Source organism: Cyprinodon tularosa, unplaced genomic scaffold (genome assembly GCF_016077235.1).
Source record: "Cyprinodon tularosa strain WSP-4 unplaced genomic scaffold, ASM1607723v1 ctg895, whole genome shotgun sequence".
NCBI classification, from domain to species: Eukaryota; Metazoa; Chordata; class Actinopteri; order Cyprinodontiformes; family Cyprinodontidae; genus Cyprinodon; species Cyprinodon tularosa.
Genome location: NW_024039668.1, coordinates 129,081 through 149,395, shown reverse-complemented (window position 1 = coordinate 149,395; position 20,315 = coordinate 129,081). Strand labels below are relative to the sequence as shown.

General features: G+C 38.4%; 1 protein-coding gene across 1 annotated transcript in view; it reads right to left on the bottom strand.

The window, feature by feature from the left end:
• Nucleotides 1-20,315, bottom strand: part of LOC119775791 (gamma-aminobutyric acid receptor subunit rho-3-like) — a 61,051-nt gene that overhangs the window by 18,472 nt on the left and 22,264 nt on the right. The window contains exons 3-4 of the mRNA XM_038273871.1: nucleotides 4,314-4,381; nucleotides 367-590 (exon numbers count right to left, since the gene is read on the bottom strand). Coding sequence (XP_038129799.1) covers nucleotides 367-590; nucleotides 4,314-4,381 — 292 coding nt within the window. The remainder of the gene's footprint in view (nucleotides 1-366; nucleotides 591-4,313; nucleotides 4,382-20,315) is intronic.

Genomic DNA, 20,315 nt, shown 5'->3' with positions numbered 1-20,315 from the left:
GGTGAGTAGAAAATGAAGGCTAATCATGTTTTGGGTGTACTATTCCTTTAAGGTTATATATAACGTGGACATAATTTTTTATGTTTATTGTTTTAAGCATAGATAGAAGCTGTGTCTAAACGTCTGCCCTAATCACTATAAAGTATATATAGTGGTTACTCTATTTTAGATGAGTGTTGGAATGTCCTTAATGACACCAACACCACCAAAATCTGTCCATCTAGAAGCCAAACAAAACACCAAACAGTAAAATTATCTATATTAGAGGCGATACCAGCAGAGTTTGCTGTTAAACCAAAGTAAAAAAAAAAGAAAAAACATTATGATAAAATTTGCTTAATTTCAGACCTGATGCGAGATCTGTACCTGACACTGTAGAGGATGTTACCGTCGGGGTAAACCCGCAGCATGATGTTCTCCATGGTGGTGTCATGGATGAAGGAGCGCTTGGAGTGGACAAAGAAGACGTCAGGAACCCAGATCTTCTTCACCAGTCGGGAGTCAAACGTCCGGCTCTTGTTGTTTTGGGATGGAAACGACAGCCGCTCATCTTTCCAGTAATGACGGAGGTATAGGGTTGTGGTGAAGTCCTGGAGGAAACAAACACAATTTAACCCATTTCATATCATTACGCTGACTTTTATTATAGCATTTTTTTTGCTAATGTTTTGATTTTCTATTTGGTCTACTTTACATTTATAGCTGAACAATATCTTATCAATTAAAATGTCATGGAGAAATTTATAAATACAAGGTAATTTAATATGAATTCCTTCAACACTGTTTTACAATAGCAGGGAAAACTTAAATTTAAATGGAAACCTTTGAATTTTAGTCTTAAAGAATTGAAATTTAGTATTAAACCAATATTTTATTGGAAATATGGGAAATAAACGTGAATTAATGTTACTTCTTTAATTAACTCTCCTAATTTATGTTCTGTCTTCATTAATAATATTCTTTCAATCTAAGATTTTAAATAGATCTTAAGCTATTATTTTCCAAGGTGGATTAACTAAGTTTTTTTTTTTCCGGCAGGAACTTTTCTAAGCATTGTCTTCAAATTTCTAATCCGCTTTAGTTTATAGTTCTTTTTATTAGCTTTTATTTTTCGAACTTTAATCTTAAACTTCATTTTTGATTACCTTTGTATCATTGTCCAATATGACCACCTCACTGTGTCCAAATGTTATCATTCAGTAGATTTTAGAGGAGGTTTAAGAAGTCTTTATCTATTTCTTTGAAGCACCAATACAAACAGTCATAACTCCACCATACTTGACAGCTGTTGTCATGATTGTGGCGCTGATGGCTGGCTGACTGCTCATTTCATTCACCTGTCTAGCTCTGCCCTGTTCCTCATCACTCATCAGATCCACCTGTTCTTTTTTCCTATTTAAGCTGCCTGATTCAAAGGCATCAGCGCCAGATTATTCTTGAGCCTTTGGTGTTCAGAGTTCTCTAGCGTAACTATAGTGTTCTGATTTTCTGAACTTTTTCTGTATTTGGACCTTTGAGCCTGCCTGCCCTTGTTCTGATTAGTTTGCCTGCCTGTCTTTGGACTCCTGTCAGATTCCTCTGTGGACTGAACCTGGATCTGCCTCTAGACTTTGCCCTGTGAATTATCCTGTCTTCCATCTTCAGCTCGAAACTGATCTCCTGTCAGTTCTGCAGCCTTCTGGGCTTCCATGTCTGGAACTCTCTTGCAGCATCTGCTGCGCTCGTTCAGTTGACTGGCTGGAATCATCCTCATTCACCGAGCATGAACTAAACTAAACCAGGTTAGTGACTTGCACGTTCATAATCATCCTCCGTCAGATTTTCGCAGTCACTAACCTGTGTTTCTCCAGTAATCGTTCCTGCGTCAGACACCTTAGCCGCCAGAGGTGTCAAGTAACGACGTACAAATAGGCTACTTCGTTACTGTACTTAAGTGCACTTTTTAGGTATCTATACTTAACTCCATTACTTATTTTTCTTCCTACTTCTGACATCTACTCATTACATTTTCACACAAGTATCTGTACTTTCTATTCTTTACATTTTTAAAACAAACGTTACTCGTTACTCTTGGCTTTGGTTTAATGCAGAGGTCAGGGATTAGCGGACCGCGGTCCGGTGTTATGCCGAAAAATGCATGCCTGCCGAGATATGCATTCCCAGTCGCGGGAGCGCACCTTGTTCTGTAATTGCGACTATCGACGAGGAAAACGGATTTAAATCTGACCAATGGAGTTACTTTTTGTTATATTAATGATATAAAAATGTTTAAATATTCCTCTCGTGGGAAACAAATTGTGGTTATTTGGCAGATTCATTTATAAAAGTAGGGGTGTTATGAACAACATTAGATCCAAAGATTTTGTCCAAGGAACGGCTAATTTATTTGTTGTAGTCTCTTGTTATTCACACACAACAATAAACAGTGATAGCACACGTGAGTTTGGAAACTACAAAGCTTTGTCTTAAGCCGTAAATCAAAGGCGCATCTACACAGACCAGTGTGACGCATTCACGAGCGTCAGATAGCTGTGGTGCATTCAGGAGCATGGGACATTTCACACTTACAAGGAAAGAGACATAAACGGAACAGAACTTAACTCATACAATAATTTAATGATAAACAGTGTGGGCTTTCTTATAATAATGAATGCTCTATAATTGTATTTCTGTTTTTTCATCTGCTAGCTTTTTATTCTAAAAAATCTATAATATTACAGCAGCAAATTATCAAAGTTTTTCAAAAGCCTGTTTAAAAGCTCCAAAATGAATACAGTCAAGTGTCAACTCCTCTGAGCTAGCACGGGATGCAATTTTTTGGCAATTTCTATTTTTATTTTATTTATTTTTTATCCAGTGTATAACATAAATGCATAAATACCTCATTTTATTTCAGTGTTAAATTCTGTTTAATCAGAATCTGAATATGATTCTGATTCTGATTAAAGTAACAGATCATTAAAAATGTCCCCGGACCTTTACTGGTTAATGATTTTCTTTATTTGGCTGATTTTTAATTGGTTACCCATGGTTTAATGTTTCTAAATATATATTTCCCGTCATGTGCTCCATCCCATGCAGATCATTGGCTCCACCCACATCTAGTGAAAACTAGTGTGATTGGATGAGTCAAAGAACGCAAACACTCATTGGTTAGCTAAAGGAAATCATCAGAAGCAAGCAGGTGTTCTTCAAACTGCTAATGTGAATTGTCTATGCCATGCTACAATGTAGGATTCAGAAAAAGATGTTGAAATGTCTGAAAGGTCGGACACAGGCGAGAGCGTATCGGGAGATGGAGACCAACAAGACCTCCCTCATCCTTGGCCCTATCTCAAAGAATTTTTTTAAATAGTTGAGAAATTGCGCTTTCAATTCATAAAGTGGCATCTGGCTGTTTTTTACAGGTTACTTTATACTTTTATACTTTAAGTAGTTTTTGGAGCACATACTTTTTTAACTTTTACTTGAGCAAAGAGGTCAAGTCGATACTGTGTGTGGGTGTGTGTGTGTGTGTGTGTGTGTGTGTGTACTTTTGACACCACTGTTAGCCGCTGCAGAGTCACTGCCACTGCAGAATCTACTGTTCTTTGTTTGAATAAATGCCCTTTAAGTATTCCACTGTCTGTCTTGGCTGAAATCTGGGTCCTACGTTCTGAGCCTTCTGACACTGGCTCCAAATTCTCTGATTTATCTGTGTTTCTAAATACCTAACTGTTTGCTACCTGATGTCTACTGTACAACATCCTTAGCTAAGAATTATAATGAGAAAAGCATGTGTAAACAATGATCTTGAAACACTATTGTGTAAAGGTCGTAAAAATAGGTGGAAAACTGCCAGTCTTCTTCACAGCATCAGTTTTTGCAGGATGTTGGTAATTTCTTTAACAATAATAAGTGATCTCTAAGCTGGGAGGCTCTTCGATCCTGTCCAGGCAACCATAACAACACCTTCCCCTGCATCATTCATCTCATCCATGAACAAAAACATGTGAGTAGGTGACATGCAGAGTTCAAAGCTGAACTCCTGAGAGGTCACCAACCAGACACAGGCAAAGAAGAGGGGGCGCCAACACTTCTTCATTTCTGTTTTCACGGACAACAATGAGAAACAAATAAATCTGCTTTCACAGAACATGTTTGTCCAAACAAACGTCATAAGGTCCTCCTATTGTAAAAATTTCATAATGTGCTCTAAATAAGGCTTTGATTATTTCAGGTAAGAAATTACATTTCTAAACATGTCTCTCTTTGATGTAATTCCCGGTATAGCAGGGGACCTTTTCAGCACAGAGGAAGAATGAAAAACTCACCATGTTGACCTCAGAGATGCTGTCAATGCTCTCCACCTGCACATCGATGCCCACAGGGATGGCTGAAGCTGAAATAATGACAAAAAGGTAAAACTAACAATCGGAATGCAGTGATTTTATTTTAATTTACTTTTACTTGCTTTATTTTAAAAATTCTGATACTTGCTACAACCATTATTCCTATTCCAAATGGACCGCAGATAAAAAGTAGCCTTCATGGCGAATGATTGGCATGTCCTGTAATAACATATTAACTGTAATAATAAATATTGCTTAATATGGCTTAATCAATGGTCTAACATTTAATTTTTACTCTAAAAGCAAATGTTAGCCAGAACAACTGCTACTGTTATAACTCTGACCTTAACTAGATGTTAACTTAAGGAAAAGTCCCCGAAATTCTTTCTAACCGAAGTAAGTATTAGCTTCGTAGTTTTAGTAGTTTAAAGAGCTCTATTACCTTTTGTAATTTTTAGCTTAAGTAGTTTTTATTTAAAGTAGCTGCTGGATTTAAAGATTTTTAGGTTGAGTATTTTTGCTTACTTAATTTATTGCTGTTTTAAATAACTTTTAGATAACTGTTAGACTAACGTTTTCTGCTGTAGTTTCTTGTCCTGCATCCACACGACAATTTATTTATACCATTAGTGCAGAGCTATGAACTCTCTTAATACCATGATACAAGACCTGGTTTGTACTGAGAAAAGCTCTCTAAGGTTATCTTCTAATATGTGGTGTCACTGGCGCCCAAGCCTGTATTTACAGTAGCAGGCATTAAAAATGGCCCTTCCCAGTGAAACGCCAGCGAATGGCGCCAGCTTCTTTCCAACTCCCAGCCAAATCCCCTCCAACTTCCAGCCACCGGCCCTCTGCTGGGTGTGCATATTTTATTACTCTGAATCCACCCTTTCACGGAATTACAGGGTCTGGCCAGGAGATAACACTTCTTTTTAGATCTTAATGTCCACAAATCATGACAGAAAAAATATTTTAGTACAAAAATAGTTTAAAAATGAATTGTAAGAGACCAGCCAAGGACCAGCCAAGGGCCCATAAAGGAAAGCCGGGAAATTTTAAAGGCAACTAATGTATAACAAATGTGCAATTTTCTCTGTTTTGTTTTAAAAGTCTTTAAAAGCCTTGTGTCCTTCATAAAGTCTGAATGAATGCATGAATGATAAAGAAGGATGGCTCTGTCCTAGTAGCTCCTCTATAGCTTTTTCAGAGGATTTTAAAAGGAAAAATTCTTTATAAAATGAAGAATATCATGGACAAAACTTAGCCTCCCTTTCAAGAGACTGATAAACACCAGCAGAGCATCAAAGACCTCCTCAGATTGACTGCAACACAAACTGCTAACTGCTCCTTTCTGCCTACAACCAGTGGCGGACCAGTGTCCCCCAGGAAAACTTTAGTAAAGAGCTCCTCCTCTAAATGATTCTTAATTTCTCAATGAGCCCTGAGTGCAACAGATTCTGTAAAGCTAAAACTACACTGTTCATCAATTGTAGCTTTAACTCTAGTCCCTCTCCTGGCATCCACTGCTGAAAAATAAAAGCTACTGATCCTACAATAACAGATATACACAGTACTCGAGTTGAGGGGGGATGGCATTCCGCTTCTTAAATAAATCTTAAAAATCATCCCCCTTCTTAAATGACATTTTATCACTGACTGTGTAATGTCAATTATATATTTACAGTAATAGTAATAATATTGCCTTTTCATCATTTGGCAGGTTGTGTGCTTACGAGAAACCTGGCCAAATTCCGGTGGCCCAGAGGGCACATGCGATTTAATTTTCATCCTCAGTGGTGCAACCAGCGGAGCAGCTGACGGTGCTCTGAACAGCGTCACGGCCAAGCAGCAAAGACAACGTAATTTTAGGGACTTAATTTTTAAGAAGGCAAAAACGCGTCAGGTAAGTCAAGAGTCAGAAGACATGACCTTTTCTAAGCTTACCATTGTGTCACCTAATATGTAGAAGTCCTAATCTCTGGACATCGCAATAGCATGCAAGACTAGGTAAAGTAGTTTAAAGCGCAAACATTTTTCTGTCTTTAAAGTTGTCATGACACACGAGAATTAGTCTGGAGAGTACAGCAATTGCTAAACATTCAAAATCTGCATTTTGGTTGTGATTTGATGTGGAAAAGTCTCATGGTTTATAATGAGCATCTGAACCATTAGTGAAGTATTTGCGTTAACTTTTGGGGCTTAAAAACTTAGACCTAGACAACCCTAGACGTAGACAAAATTTAGCTTGGCAGTGAAATTAGCATTTCCATTTCATAAAGTGCAGCAGTGATCAAATGTAAACAGTGTGAGAGAAAGACATGGTTCAAAATGCATTGATATGGAAGGTCAGAGCATTTCAAGGCAAATAAATACGGTGCAAATATGCAGTAGAAAAACATTCTTTTTTTTGTTGAGTTCTCTCCTAGAATGGGCTTACACTGTGCGATTTTTTGCCCTTTTTGGGGGCAACTTCCCAGGCATGCAAGAATTTTTTGATCGGGCCAACTTTCAGCCTGATCGTGCATGGTGTAGTGTACAGGGGGTAACGAGGGGCGATCAGCCTCTCACGACCACCTTCTGATCAGGAGGTCAAAATGTTTGATTTTCAGTCGGCCGTCGTGGACAAATCGCTCAGTGGGCAAACAAGGATTCTTCTTCTCCTTCTTCCTCTCAGATGAAAACACAGAAACATGCAGGGGTGCAATGAGTGAAATTAGTTCTTTCTGTAAAATTGACGGACCGTAGCAGCCTCGTTTCCTCACCCATGTCTTTGTCCAAATACGTCGTTGCCTTTTCTTTTTAGGGCTTTCAGCATAAAATTGCACAGATTACCAAGGCAGCGCGTTTCACTCTAGTGCGCTTCATATTCCTCTTCTTCTCATTTGGCTTCTGGATAGACGAGTCCGAGTAGCGCCATCTCACTGCGGAGCTGAGTCTGATGTGTTTTTTAGACGTACAGTCTGAGCAGGTAGATCGCATCATAGCATCAGGTCGCACAGTTTGAGAACATGCATCGTGAGCTTTGAACTGACGGACTTTGAGTAAAGCAGTATCATTGTGTAGTAGTTAATTAAATATGGTTTCACATATTACACATATTGTTCAGAAAATAAAAGTGAACAAATGCAGGAATTGATTCATTTCTATTACTTATTTCATTTTAATGAACCGCACAGTGGAGGAGGAGTAACGTGACCAACGGGGAGCAAAAAGAAGTGATCATCTGTCCGAAGGGTCAGTTAACTGAGTTCTCTATAAAGCTCACTATATAGTCTCCACTCTGTATAGTGATTGAGGCATTTAGGGGTTAGAGCAGACGTCTGGACACAGTAAGTATTGTATGAGCTATGAGAACAGTAACTTTTAAACAGAACGTGCATGAGGAGAAATGCTAATGCACGCTCTCGCTTGCGCATTTTTAAAAAGTGGAGAGTGCAGGTCTTTCAAAAAAATTGCGGAAATCCTCCACAATACCTTTAAACCACCCCGGGCTTAATGCTGAGAATCAGCAAATGGCTCCAGCAAATGCATTACATTTTCCCAGTTTATTGAGCAAGGCTAGTTTTCCCTGCATGTAAAACTGTAGCTACTGACATGTGATGATCTAAAGGACCTTTAATATATTGCCCCTTGCAGGTTCGATCCACAGGCGTTTGTCTACTTTGACTGCACGGTAAGTCTGCCCCTGCCAACAACCATCAACATCTATTACAACTGGTTTTAAAAAAGGTATGAGTTACTACAACATTTCATTTCTCTTTGGGATTAGTAAATTATTGTATTCATTGTATTTAAAGTATTGTATTGAATACAGAATGTATGTAAATAGCTTGTTTAGAATAGTTTGGCACCTGTTAGGCTTCCTGCTAGATTCAGTACCTGGTCGTATGTCTAATTTTTATCTTTAGCAGCTTTCAGCTTAAACAGTTTTTTGACTCCCTCAACTATTCATCTTCTCTTCCCTGGAAATAAATCGTGATTAAATAAAAAGAATAATCCTATGCATGATGACTAAATAATTGCTTTTAAATTAAAGTCTGAACGTGCTGAAACATGTTTTTTCCTTTTTTCAGATTAGATTATATCTTCTACCTTATTTTCTAATTAACCTATCCTTCATATAAAACTAATTGGGAAGGAAAACTCTATTGTTCTGTGACATCCTTTGTCTTTACCACAAGCTCACTGCTGCCACCACCTGCCCTCAGTCCTTCTGCTCCTCTGTTCAACTCATTAGCAGATTAAATATCTATAAACCTGATTTAAACACAAACAAAGGAGGGGAAAAAAAGCCAAACAGCACAAATCATAGAGGGAAAAACAAAAACATTGGTGACAGATACAATGTTCTGCTCTGCCCTCACGGAATAATCAAGATCTGATGCTGTTTGGGTTTTTAAAGATGTCGGTCCACCACAACGCCTTACACTGTTGTTCTTATTTGGAAATGTACTAATCTAATTTTGGGCTTTGGTTTCTGCTGTGGCTTTAGAGACAAAACAAACGAACAGCCTCTTTTTGAGACAAACTTCAACAGCAAATTTACTACAAATAAAAACTCACAAATCATCTCTGTCACGAGGACAACATGTTCAAAGCCAAACAGGAAAGAAACAAACCATTGATGACATCAGTCTCTAAGCTTGTTTTAACGATCATTCTCGATCTACATTTAAATGAAAAGGTTAAATCATGAACAGGAAGGTTATAACTGCACAAACAAAAGCTGCAGGAGAAGAGCAGCAGCAGCAGCAGCAGGAGGTATACGTGGGGATTATCCTGCTATTTATGTCCATTGGAAGATGTTGTAGAAACCTAGCAGCCTCTAATACATTGATAAGCTGTAAAAATATATCTATGAACCAAGAGATTTTGCAGATATATTTTTTATACATATATTGTTTAGATTTACTTATATATTTCTAACCCTTTTATAGAATAGAATAGAAAAGAATAGAATAGGATAGAAAATCAAATTTACAGCAGCAGAAAGATTATTGAAAATGGACACACAATTGTTGACCTTAGAAAAATGTATAAGACTAACATAATAGGGAAGAGTTAAAATATAAAAAATAAAATAACGCACTGTAAGGTGTTTTAACAATAAAAAACTGTACACCTGCACTTTTACAGTAATAGATATTTGAAAGAAGCAGCAACATCAGAGATGTGCAAAATGAAAGCAGCGTGTTATTTCACTGACTAAGGTTTATATAATTACATTTGCTTTTATTTGTTTATGCTCCCGTTGGTTGGCACCTTTATTCCACTCTGGATTCTCTTTGTTCACTTAAAAAAAAAAAAAAGCCAGGGAAGGCTGGACCTGTTTGAATTCACAGCCAAAACTCTTCCAGTCTCCTTATTTTGAAGGATCCAGTCCAGGTAGACCGGGTCCTTGGAAGACACAGCCCATAGATTCGAACAGAGCCATAATATCATTAGTTTAATATGTGTTTAAGAATTGGTCATGAAAATATTAATGTATTACACACTGTGTAACTTCTGGCCACTAGGGGCGCTAGACCTGTAACTGCCTGTATTTTTTTTCTACTAAACAAACAAACAAAAAAATAATAAAGATGTATGACTGAAGCAAAGTGTTAACTTTGTCTAATAATAAAGTTAAGAAAAGAGAATCGGTTTTACATCCGGCTTCTTCTTTCAGCCTGGGCCAAAGAACAAACTCCTTTCAAAGATCTGCTCTTGTTTTTCCTCTACCCCTTTCACATTTTCTCTTTTTAGCCTCCTCAGAACGTTTAAATAACCAGGAGACATGACAACAGATTCTGACAGAAATTGTAATCTTGCTCCGATCAGAGAAGTTGCTTAGAGTTACAGAAGGCCATTTTAATCTTCAAAAAAACCTACACATTCTTTCTTTTTTGTTAGCAGACAGGGACTGGGAAAGAGCCCTTAACCCCACGGCAATTACTAATTCAAATTCAAAAAGGGGAAGGAGATAGAGGCAGATCAAAAAATTATATAATATGTAGCTGGAAAACAACAATCTGAGAACCTGTGGCCTGTCTCAGTTTGGTAAAAACTGATAAATCATATTTCTGTTCGTATTCATCACTGTTTATGTTCATTAACTCTTTGGATGCTAATTTGCTCTTTTCTTCCGGTGATCTAACTAATTTTGTAAATTAGCTTTAAAAAAGATAACCAACTATAACCTAGAAAACTATGAATAAAAACAAAAATGTATTAACATAAATACAACAAATGAAAGAATGAAACAAGAGCTTTGCACAGAAAAAAAAATGTAATTCTAAAATAAAAAGAATAAATAAAATAAAAAAGTGCAGTAAGCATAACAGAACATCCAAGAAAAAATAATAAAAAGTCCTGAAAGAAACAATGAAGGGATGAGCCAGTGCTGCATTTTCACATGTATTTGTAGATGTGTGTTTCTATTGTGACAGGAGAAAATGACAGAACATGTGGAGAAGCAAACAAAAACACATTAAAACAAAGAAGGAAATAGCTGATGCAGTGCAAATAGCACAATGTGCACTTACACATAAAAACATTGGCAGAAAGTGTTACCGAATTACTGAATTAATACAACATAGCCCCATGTATTTTCACAGTCCTTTCTGGCCCAGATTTTTTTTTGCGCCACAACCTCATTTAATGTCAGAAAATATTTTCCAGATCGGTAGCTATAGTACTCTCTATATTAAACGTTCCTTTAAAATAAACTATGACTACCAAGTGCATGAAAACAGCCTACTAACTACTAACATTAAGAGTAAGTACTACTTTTACATCCAGGGACATTCAGAGCATCCTATATGGGATTACGGCGAACCTTCAGACACAGTCAGTAATTTTTAAAAATCAAACAGCATTTAGAAATTTAGAAAAGAAATCAGTGAGAAATAATATTAACTAGAAAAAGCTGTTTCGGAGAAATAGCAAAGTGGGAATGCTTTTTTATGCTGAATGAAAAAAGAAAAATTAGCTAGAAACTGTATAAAGGAAAAGAAGCAGAAATTAGCTGAAGAACATATAAAATGTGATAAGAAGTAATCAGAAACTTCAAACAGCAGAAACCAGTAGAATCTTCTGAAGATTTTGTAGGGTAGAATCATTTGGCAAAATAATGGCAGAAACACACTCCTCTTAAAAGCAAAACATTTAAAGTTGATTAACCAGAAGAAAAAGTCCAAAGGTATCTGTTTACCTGGAAGTTGACAGAAGTAAAGCATCTGCTTATGATCTTAGCAGATGCTTTACTACAGTGGAAATGTTAAAGCTTCATTAAGAAATGTGCACTTAGGTGTGTGGTCAACAGGCCTTGGTAGTGTAATTTGAAGAAATTGGTTGAGTTCGGGTCATAGCTATGAACCATACGGCACAATGAATGAGTGTGGGTAAGGAAGAGGCTTTTATTTTATAGAGTCCCCATAGTCTTATTTTGAAAGTCTATCATGGATTTGTGTCAAGGGAAGGGTCATGCCCAGCAGTGATATAGAATCCATTTCTAAATGTGAAATCACTGGTTTTCCATGTTATTGGGTAAATAGATGCTGTATTAGAGCGTAAATGGGAAATTTGCTCTGGGGTGTGTTTTGAAAAGGTCCCTAGAGTCTAATAGAAACAAGCTGGTGGAGTTTGGGTCATAATGCTGAGCCATTTGCATCAATTAATGCACCAGTATAATATAGAGGCTTTTATTTTGTAGGGTCCCTGCAGTCTTATTTTGAAAGTCTAGCAGGCTTATGTGTTGAGAAAAGGGTCAGACCCAGCAATGATACTTGATGACTTTCCAGTCATTAAATCACTCTTTTGCCCATTCTTTCAATCTAAGCGAGAGCTATCCCTTGTCTCCGATTGGAGTAACTTTCATGGCTCTCGCTCATTCACAACCTTAATGGGAAGGAGAAATATAAAGGTGTGTCACACCTGCTTCTCTCATTAAATAATATGTAGCTCTTTGTTAGAGCTGAGCTCTCAAAAGCCAAACCAACCCTCCAAACAAACGAGTGGTGAGCCAAAGCCGTAAATGGTATCCAAAAAATTTTTTCCGTCTAAGGGACAGCTATCCCTTGTGTCCGATTGGAGTAACATTCATGTCTGTAGCTCTTTCACAACCCTAATGGGAAGGAGAAACAAAATGGTTTGTTCCACCTTCTCGTCGGATTGGATTACATGCAGCACCTCAGGTTCACTGAGCTTTCAGGTGCTGAAAAACCCATCTGAACAAACGAGTGGTGAGCCAAAGCTGTATAAGGTATTCAAAAAATTCTTTCACTGTGGGTGTCAGCCATCCCTCGGCTTCGATTGTGCCAACTTCCATGTTTCTACAAAAAACTATTTGGCCACGGTGACGATGTAAAAATAAATTTTTTCTGAGTCTGAGGATTTTTCTCACAATCAACCTTTTCCTATAGCCGAACAAGTCAGCTAAACAGCTAAACCATAAATGATTTTGAAGAAAATCCTTCAATGTGAGTGCTAGTAGGGTCTGAATATGTTCTTTACCAAGTTCTAATGTTTGTACATCAAACAGTTTAGCAATGGCAGCGATACGAAAATATGTGTCGTTTTGTATTTTCAGATGTGATTTTTGGAAGCTCTCTCATTGGATTTCTATTAGGGAAGTGTGGACTTCTTCGTGGTCTAGGCCAAACTGTAGGAAAACTGTAAATCCCACACAAATGAGGATTACATTTCCTGAATCCTGACAAAAAAACTTACGTTTTGATGTATAATTTTTCTACATAGAGTAAGAAATGAGTGAGTGAGTTGAAACTGTTTGGCATGAGTGAAATGTTTGAAAACCCTAGAGTGGCAAACTCTAGCAGCTGAACATTCCGTCCATAGACTTCCATTATAAATCTGAAAATCTGTAAAAATTCTTTAAAAGTTTGAAGCTTCACTGAAGCAAACCTGTAAAAGTTAGCAAAAAGAGTTAAAAAGAGTTAAACAGTAATAGCAGAAAGATACGGAAACATTTTAAAAGTTGAATGGTGTTTCCAGCTGAAAGTATGCTGAAGTAGTTAAAGGGCAAAGATGGTGAAGTTTCAGTTGAATTTTGCTAAAATCTAAGAATTCTATATGCATTTCAACAGGACAAAAAAAAAAAAAAAAATCGCAGAAAAAGCTGAATATCGAGAAAAAAAACAAAAAATATCTTTACCAAAAGACATAGCAGAATTCTCCTGAACAAGCTGAATGTTTTGATTCAAAAATTTTGAAATTGGTTGACAACAGTCGTGTGACCAAAGTTCCATTCAGTGGACAGGCTGATCTGGGATCAGTGACTGTTTCCATGCTGATGACATCATCAGTCTATGATGTAGGTAGTCTAGAATTCTACAAACAATTCTAGAAGCCTAGTCTAGTGCACAGTCCAGAGGCATTCTTTAGCGAACTACTTGAGAGAACAGTTTCACTTAGCAGCACCTTGTTAAAAATAAGACAATGGAGAATATTGGAGCCAATCAACCTTCTAACGTCTTCCAAAGGTTCAACAAGGTCCTGAGCAAAGAAAATGAGGCTTTGCAGCAGGAAATTATGGACCTGAAGGACAAACTTCAGCAAGCTGAAGACAAAATCCAAGCGCAGGCTAGGTCCACCTGCTGCCACACAAAAGAGAAACACCAGAAGGAACTCATTAACTTACAAATGAAATATGAAGATCAAATTTTCCACCTCAACATTAAATACGAGTTTGAAATGCGTTTGGCTGAGCTGAAGCTGGAGCAAGCTGAGAAAGAGCTTAAAAAAGAAAAGCACCTCAGATTTGAAAGTGAATATGAAAAACTGGAAGCTCTGGAGATCACACAGGCACTTTCCAACAAACTCCAAAAATTGGAGATGTCCAAAGGGTTTTCAGAGAGACGTGAGATGCATAATACCATCAGAGAGTTGCAAGAAAAGCTAGAAAAAGAAAGAGAGCTGAGGTTGAACGCAGAGACTACAACCTTTGAACAGTTAGAGGCTTTGTTCGAAGAAACGGACAAAGATATTAAGAGAGAGCAAGATCTTCGAATCCAGGTAGAGGCAGAAAAACAGAAGGCTACAGAGATCATACAGATACTCTTCAGCAAACTAAAAGATATAGAGAAAAGATTTCAGGAGGGTTCAGCTTCTGTGAAACTGGATGACCTGGACATAATGAACCTGGATATTCAACAACTGGAAGAAGAGCTTCAAGAAAAGAGCAAAGTAGGGCTCCAGGCAGAAGAACGGAAACTAAATGAAACTCAGAGCACATCCAAGGAGGTCGACCAGAAAAAACTTCAACATGACATCCAGCATCTGGAAACATTGCTCCAAGAAGAGAAAAGATTGAGGCTCCAAGCAGAAATCGAAATCTCTAATCATGTAGAAAGCGTCAGCGCTTTGTGTCAAGAACTTAATCAAGAAGTCATAAGGGTACGAGCCTCTTTGAAAAGAAGTGAGGCAGAAAGGCTGAAGGCTGTGGAGAAAAGCCAGACCCTTCTCAGGAAACTAGAGATCAGGGATGATCACTAATACCATCGAGATTACATCCAATAGTTGAACCTGGACATTCAACAACTGGAAGAAGAGCTTCATGAAAAGAGGAAAGTAGGGTTCCAGGCAGAAAAACGGAAACTAAAAGAAACTCAGAGCACATCCAAGGAGGTCGACCAGAAAAAACTTCAACATGACATCCAGCAGCTGGAAACGTTGCTCCAAGAAGAGAAAAGTTTGAGGCACCAAGCAGAAACTGAAATCTCTAATCATGTAGAAAGCGTCAGCGCTTTGTGTCAAGAACTTAATCAAGAAGTCTTAAGGGTACGAGCCTCTTTGAAAAGAAGTGAGGCAGAAAGGCTGAAGGCTGTGGAGAAAAGCCAGACCCTTTTCAGGAAACTAGAGATCAGGGATGATCACTAATACCATCAAGATTACATCCAATAGTTGAACCTGGACATTCAACAACTGGAAGAAGAGCTTCACGAAAAGAGGAAAGTAGGGTTCCAGGCAGAAAAACGGAAACTAAAAGAAACTCAGAGCACATCAAAGGAGGTCGACCAGAAAAAACTTCAACATGACATCCAGCAGTTGGAAACATTGCTCCAAGAAGAGAAAAGATTGAGGCACCAAGCAGAAACTGAAGTCTCTTATCATGTAGAAAGCGTCAGCGCTTTGTGTCAAGAACTTAATCAAGAAGTCATAAGGGTACGAGCCTCTTTGAAAAGAAGTGAGGCAGAAAGGCAAGAGGCTGTGGAGAAAAGCCAGACCCTTTTCAGGAAACTAGAGATCAGGGATGATCACTAATACCATCAAGATTACATCCAAAAGTTGAACCTGGACATTCAACAACTGGAAGAAGAGCTTCATGAAAAGAGTAAAGTAGGGCTCCAGGCAGAAAAACAGCAACTAAATGAAACTCAGAGCACATCCAAGGAGGTCAAAAAACTTCAACACGTCATCCAGCAGCTGGAAACGTTGCTCCAAGAAGAGAAAAGATTGAGGCTCTAAGCAGAAACCGAAATCTCTAATCATGTAGAAAGTGTCAGCGCTTTGTGTCAAGAACTTGATCAAGAAGTCATAAGGGTACGAGCCTCTTTGAAAAGAAGTGAGGCAGAAAGGCTGAAGGCTGTGGAGAAAAGCCAGACCCATCTCAGGAAACTAGAGATCAGGGATGATCACTAATACCATCAAGATTACATCCAAAAGTTGAACCTGGACATTCAACAACTGGAAGAAGACCTTCAAGAAAAGAGGAAAGTAGGGTTCCAGGCAGAAAAGCGGAAACTAAAAGAAACTCAGAGCACATCCAAGGAGGTCGACCAGAAAAAACTTCAACATGACATCCAGCAGCTGGAAACGTTGCTCCAAGAAGAGAAAAGTTTGAGGCACCAAGCAGAAACTGAAGTCTCTAATCATGTAGAAAGTGTCAGCGCTTTGTGTCAAGCATGGGCGTAGGTTTGCATAGGGACCATAGGGACATGTCCCTACCAAAATTTTGGACGGACCCATTGTCCCTACCAATAATTGGATGTAAACAACATGTTTATAATTTACTATACAGCAGCCGCTTCTTTTCCTCTCGCAGCTTCTCTGCCTGGTAGCTGCAGCTGCCTGCTCTTTCCTGTCCCTTTCACATAGCAGCGCATCAATAGTTTTTAAGTCTGTATGTGAGCGCGCGCGGGTGCTTGGAGCGCGAAAAAAAGACGCTAAAATAAATTAATATTGGGCTACGAAACTAGTCCAAATAAAAAAAAAATATTATCTATGCTAAAACAGGCGAAAGCTTCTGATTGGAGTTCTGTAAAGAAGCAGGAGAGAGTTTTTTGATTTGTGGAACTTGAGAAATGTAAGTTAACAACGTTAGGATTTCTTTTATTTTATCTTTTAATCAGATAGCCAAAGGCTCCTTTAAGAAGATCTTTTATGAAATGAAACCAGGTGAAACAGAAACGTTTAAACGTTTCCTTTGGAGGAGTTCTGGATGGAGAATATTGACAGACAAAAACTTTTTTTTTTTTTTACTTCTTAAATGCTAAATGTTTACATATTTTTTTACAATCTTGGTATAATTCCTGCTCTAAGTGGGTCGCTCTGTCGGCTAAAGGCACATTTTAGTGGCCCTACACTCCAGTTTACGATTAATTAATTACTAAATTAGTTCACGATTATTTAAATAATTTGTTAATATGATTAATTGTTTCAGCCATAGATAAAATACTTGAAATTAGCTACAGAGAGTAACTACAGCCCAAATGTACAACTTCTAATATTAATATTTTAAATGCTCAGTGTCAGTTCCTCTTATAGTTCCAGTGCACATGTAAATACAATACATTTATTTGCTGTCCCTTGAATGTATTATTTTTGCATGATCCAGAGAGAGCATATTAGATAAAAAAAAATAAGAGTGGGGTTTACCTCTGCACAATTCTATATATTCAGATATAAAAACAGGATAAATCCACATATTATAGACTATATTTGGTTAAACAGACACTGTCTTAGTCGCAGGTAAATTTAAATGCAATCCTTTTCAAAGTGGAAAAAGTCCTAATTCCACATTCATCAGAGCCAGTGATGCTTTAAATATTGATAAACAGCATCTAGTGAGTGTAGTGCTTATAAGATTTGTATTAATGTAGCAAGAAATGCTGCTGTTCTCTTTAAACAAAATGAGCCCTGAAGCTCACATTAAGCATAAAAAGGAGCATGCATATTTTTGCAAAAGACCAATGAAACTGAGGAATAGTATCCCTACCAAAGTTGAAATCAAACCTACGCCCTTGGTGTCAAGAACTTAGTCAAGAAGTCATAAGGGTACGAGCCTCTTTGAAAAGAAGTGAGGCAGAAAGGCAGGAGGCTGTGGAGAAAAGCCAGACCCTTCTCAGTAAACTAGAGATCAGGGATGATCACTAATACCATCAAGATTACATCCAATAGTTGAACCTGGACATTCAACAACTGGAAGAAGAGCTTCACGAAAAGAGGAAAGTAGGGTTCCAGGCAGAAAAACGGAAACTAAAAGAAACTCAGAGCACATCCAAGGAGGTCGACCAGAAAAAACTTCAACATGACATCCAGCAGTTGGAAACATTGCTCCAAGAAGAGAAAAGATTGAGGCACCAAGCAGAAACTGAAGTCTCTAATCATGTAGAAAGTGTCAGCGCTTTGTGTCAAGAACTTAATCAAGAAGTCTTAAGGGTAGGAGCCTCTTTGAAAAGAAGTGAGGCAGAAAGGCTGAAGGCTGTGGAGAAAAGCCAGACCCTTCTCAGGAAACTAGAGATCAGGGATGATCACTAATACCATCAAGATTACATCCAATAGTTGAACCTGGACATTCAACAACTGGAAGAAGAGCTTCAAGAAAAGAGGAAAGTAGGGTTCCAGGCAGAAAAACGGAAACTAAAAGAAACTTAGAGCACATCCAAGGAGGTCGACCAGAAAAAACTTCAACATGACATCCAGCATCTGGAAACGTTGCTCCAAGAAGAGAAAAGATTGAGGCACCAAGCAGAAACTGAAATCTCTAATCATGTAGAAAGCGTCAGCGCTTTGTGTCAAGAACTTAATCAAGAAGTCATAAGGGTACGAGCCTCTTTGAAAAGAAGTGAGGCAGAAAGTTGAAGGCTGTGGAGAAAAGCCAGACCCTTTTCAGGAAACTAGAGATCAGGGATGATCACTAATACCATCAAGATTACATCCAATAGTTTAACCTGGACATTCAACAACTGGAAGAAGAGCTTCAAGAAAAGAGGAAAGTAGGGTTCCAGGCAGAAAAACGGAAACTAAAAGAAACTCAGAGCATATCCAAGGAGGTCGACCAGAAAAAACTTCAACATGACATCCAGCAGCTGGAAACGTTGCTCCAAGAAGAGAAAAGATTGAGGCACCAAGCAGAAACTGAAGTCTCTTATCATGTAGAAAGCGTCAGCGCTTTGTGTCAAGAACTTAATCAAGAAGTCATAAGGGTACGAGCCTCTTTGAAAAGAAGTGAGGCAGAAAGTTGAAGGCTGTGGAGAAAGCCAGACCCTTTTCAGGAAACTAGAGATCAGGGATGATCACTAATACCATCAAGATTACATCCAATAGTTGAACCTGGACATTCAACAACTGGAAGAAGAGCTTCACGAAAAGAGGAAAGTAGGGTTCCAGGCAGAAAAACGGAAACTAAATGAAACTCAGAGCATATCCAAGAAGGTCAAAAAACTTCAACACGTCATCCAGCAGCTGGAAACGTTGCTCCAAGAAGAGAAAAGATTGAGGCTCTAAGCAGAAACCGAAATCTCTAATCATGTAGAAAGTGTCAGCGCTTTGTGTCAAGAACTTAGTCAAGAAGTCATAAGGGTACGAGCCTCTTTGAAAAGAAGTGAGGCAGAAAGGCTGAAGGCTGTGGAGAAAAGCCAGACCCTTTTCAGGAAACTAGAGATCAGGGATGATCACTAATACCATCAAGATTACATCCAATAGTTGAACCTGGACATTCAACAACTGGAAGAAGAGCTTCAAGAAAAGAGGAAAGTAGGGTTCCAGGCAGAAAAACGGAAACTAAAAGAAACTTAGAGCACATCAAAGGAGGTCGACCAGAAAAAACTTCAACATGACATCCAGCATCTGGAAACGTTGCTCCAAGAAGAGAAAAGATTGAGGCACCAAGCAGAAACTGAAATCTCTAATCATGTAGAAAGCGTCAGCGCTTTGTGTCAAGAACTTGATCAAGAAGTCATAAGGAAACGAGACTCTTTGAAAAGAAGTGAGGCAGAAAGTTGAAGGCTGTGGAGAAAAGCCAGACCCTTTTCAGGAAACTAGAGATCAGGGATGATCACTAATACCATCAAGATTACATCCAATAGTTTAACCTGGACATTCAACAACTGGAAGAAGAGCTTCAAGAAAAGAGGAAAGTAGGGTTCCAGGCAGAAAAACGGAAACTAAAAGAAACTCAGAGCATATCCAAGGAGGTCGACCAGAAAAAACTTCAACATGACATCCAGCAGCTGGAAACGTTGCTCCAAGAAGAGAAAAGATTGAGGCACCAAGCAGAAACTGAAGTCTCTTATCATGTAGAAAGCGTCAGCGCTTTGTGTCAAGAACTTAATCAAGAAGTCATAAGGGTACGAGCCTCTTTGAAAAGAAGTGAGGCAGAAAGTTGAAGGCTGTGGAGAAAAGCCAGACCCTTTTCAGGAAACTAGAGATCAGGGATGATCACTAATACCATCAAGATTACATCCAATAGTTGAACCTGGACATTCAACAACTGGAAGAAGAGCTTCACGAAAAGAGGAAAGTAGGGTTCCATGATCATGGAGATGCCCGCTATTGGATATAGGGCGCATCCCAACCACAGTGTCACCAGACCACAGCTCAGACTGGATCACAACTTTGTGCAGCGAAACCCCAATGTCTCGCATGCCGAAACCACGAACCGCTACATCAGAACCGATCGCAGTGTTATCATTTAGCAGCAAAATCCCCTCCAAAATAAAGGACTGAGAGGCAGCAGTATCTCGCAATATTTTCACAGGGATTTTC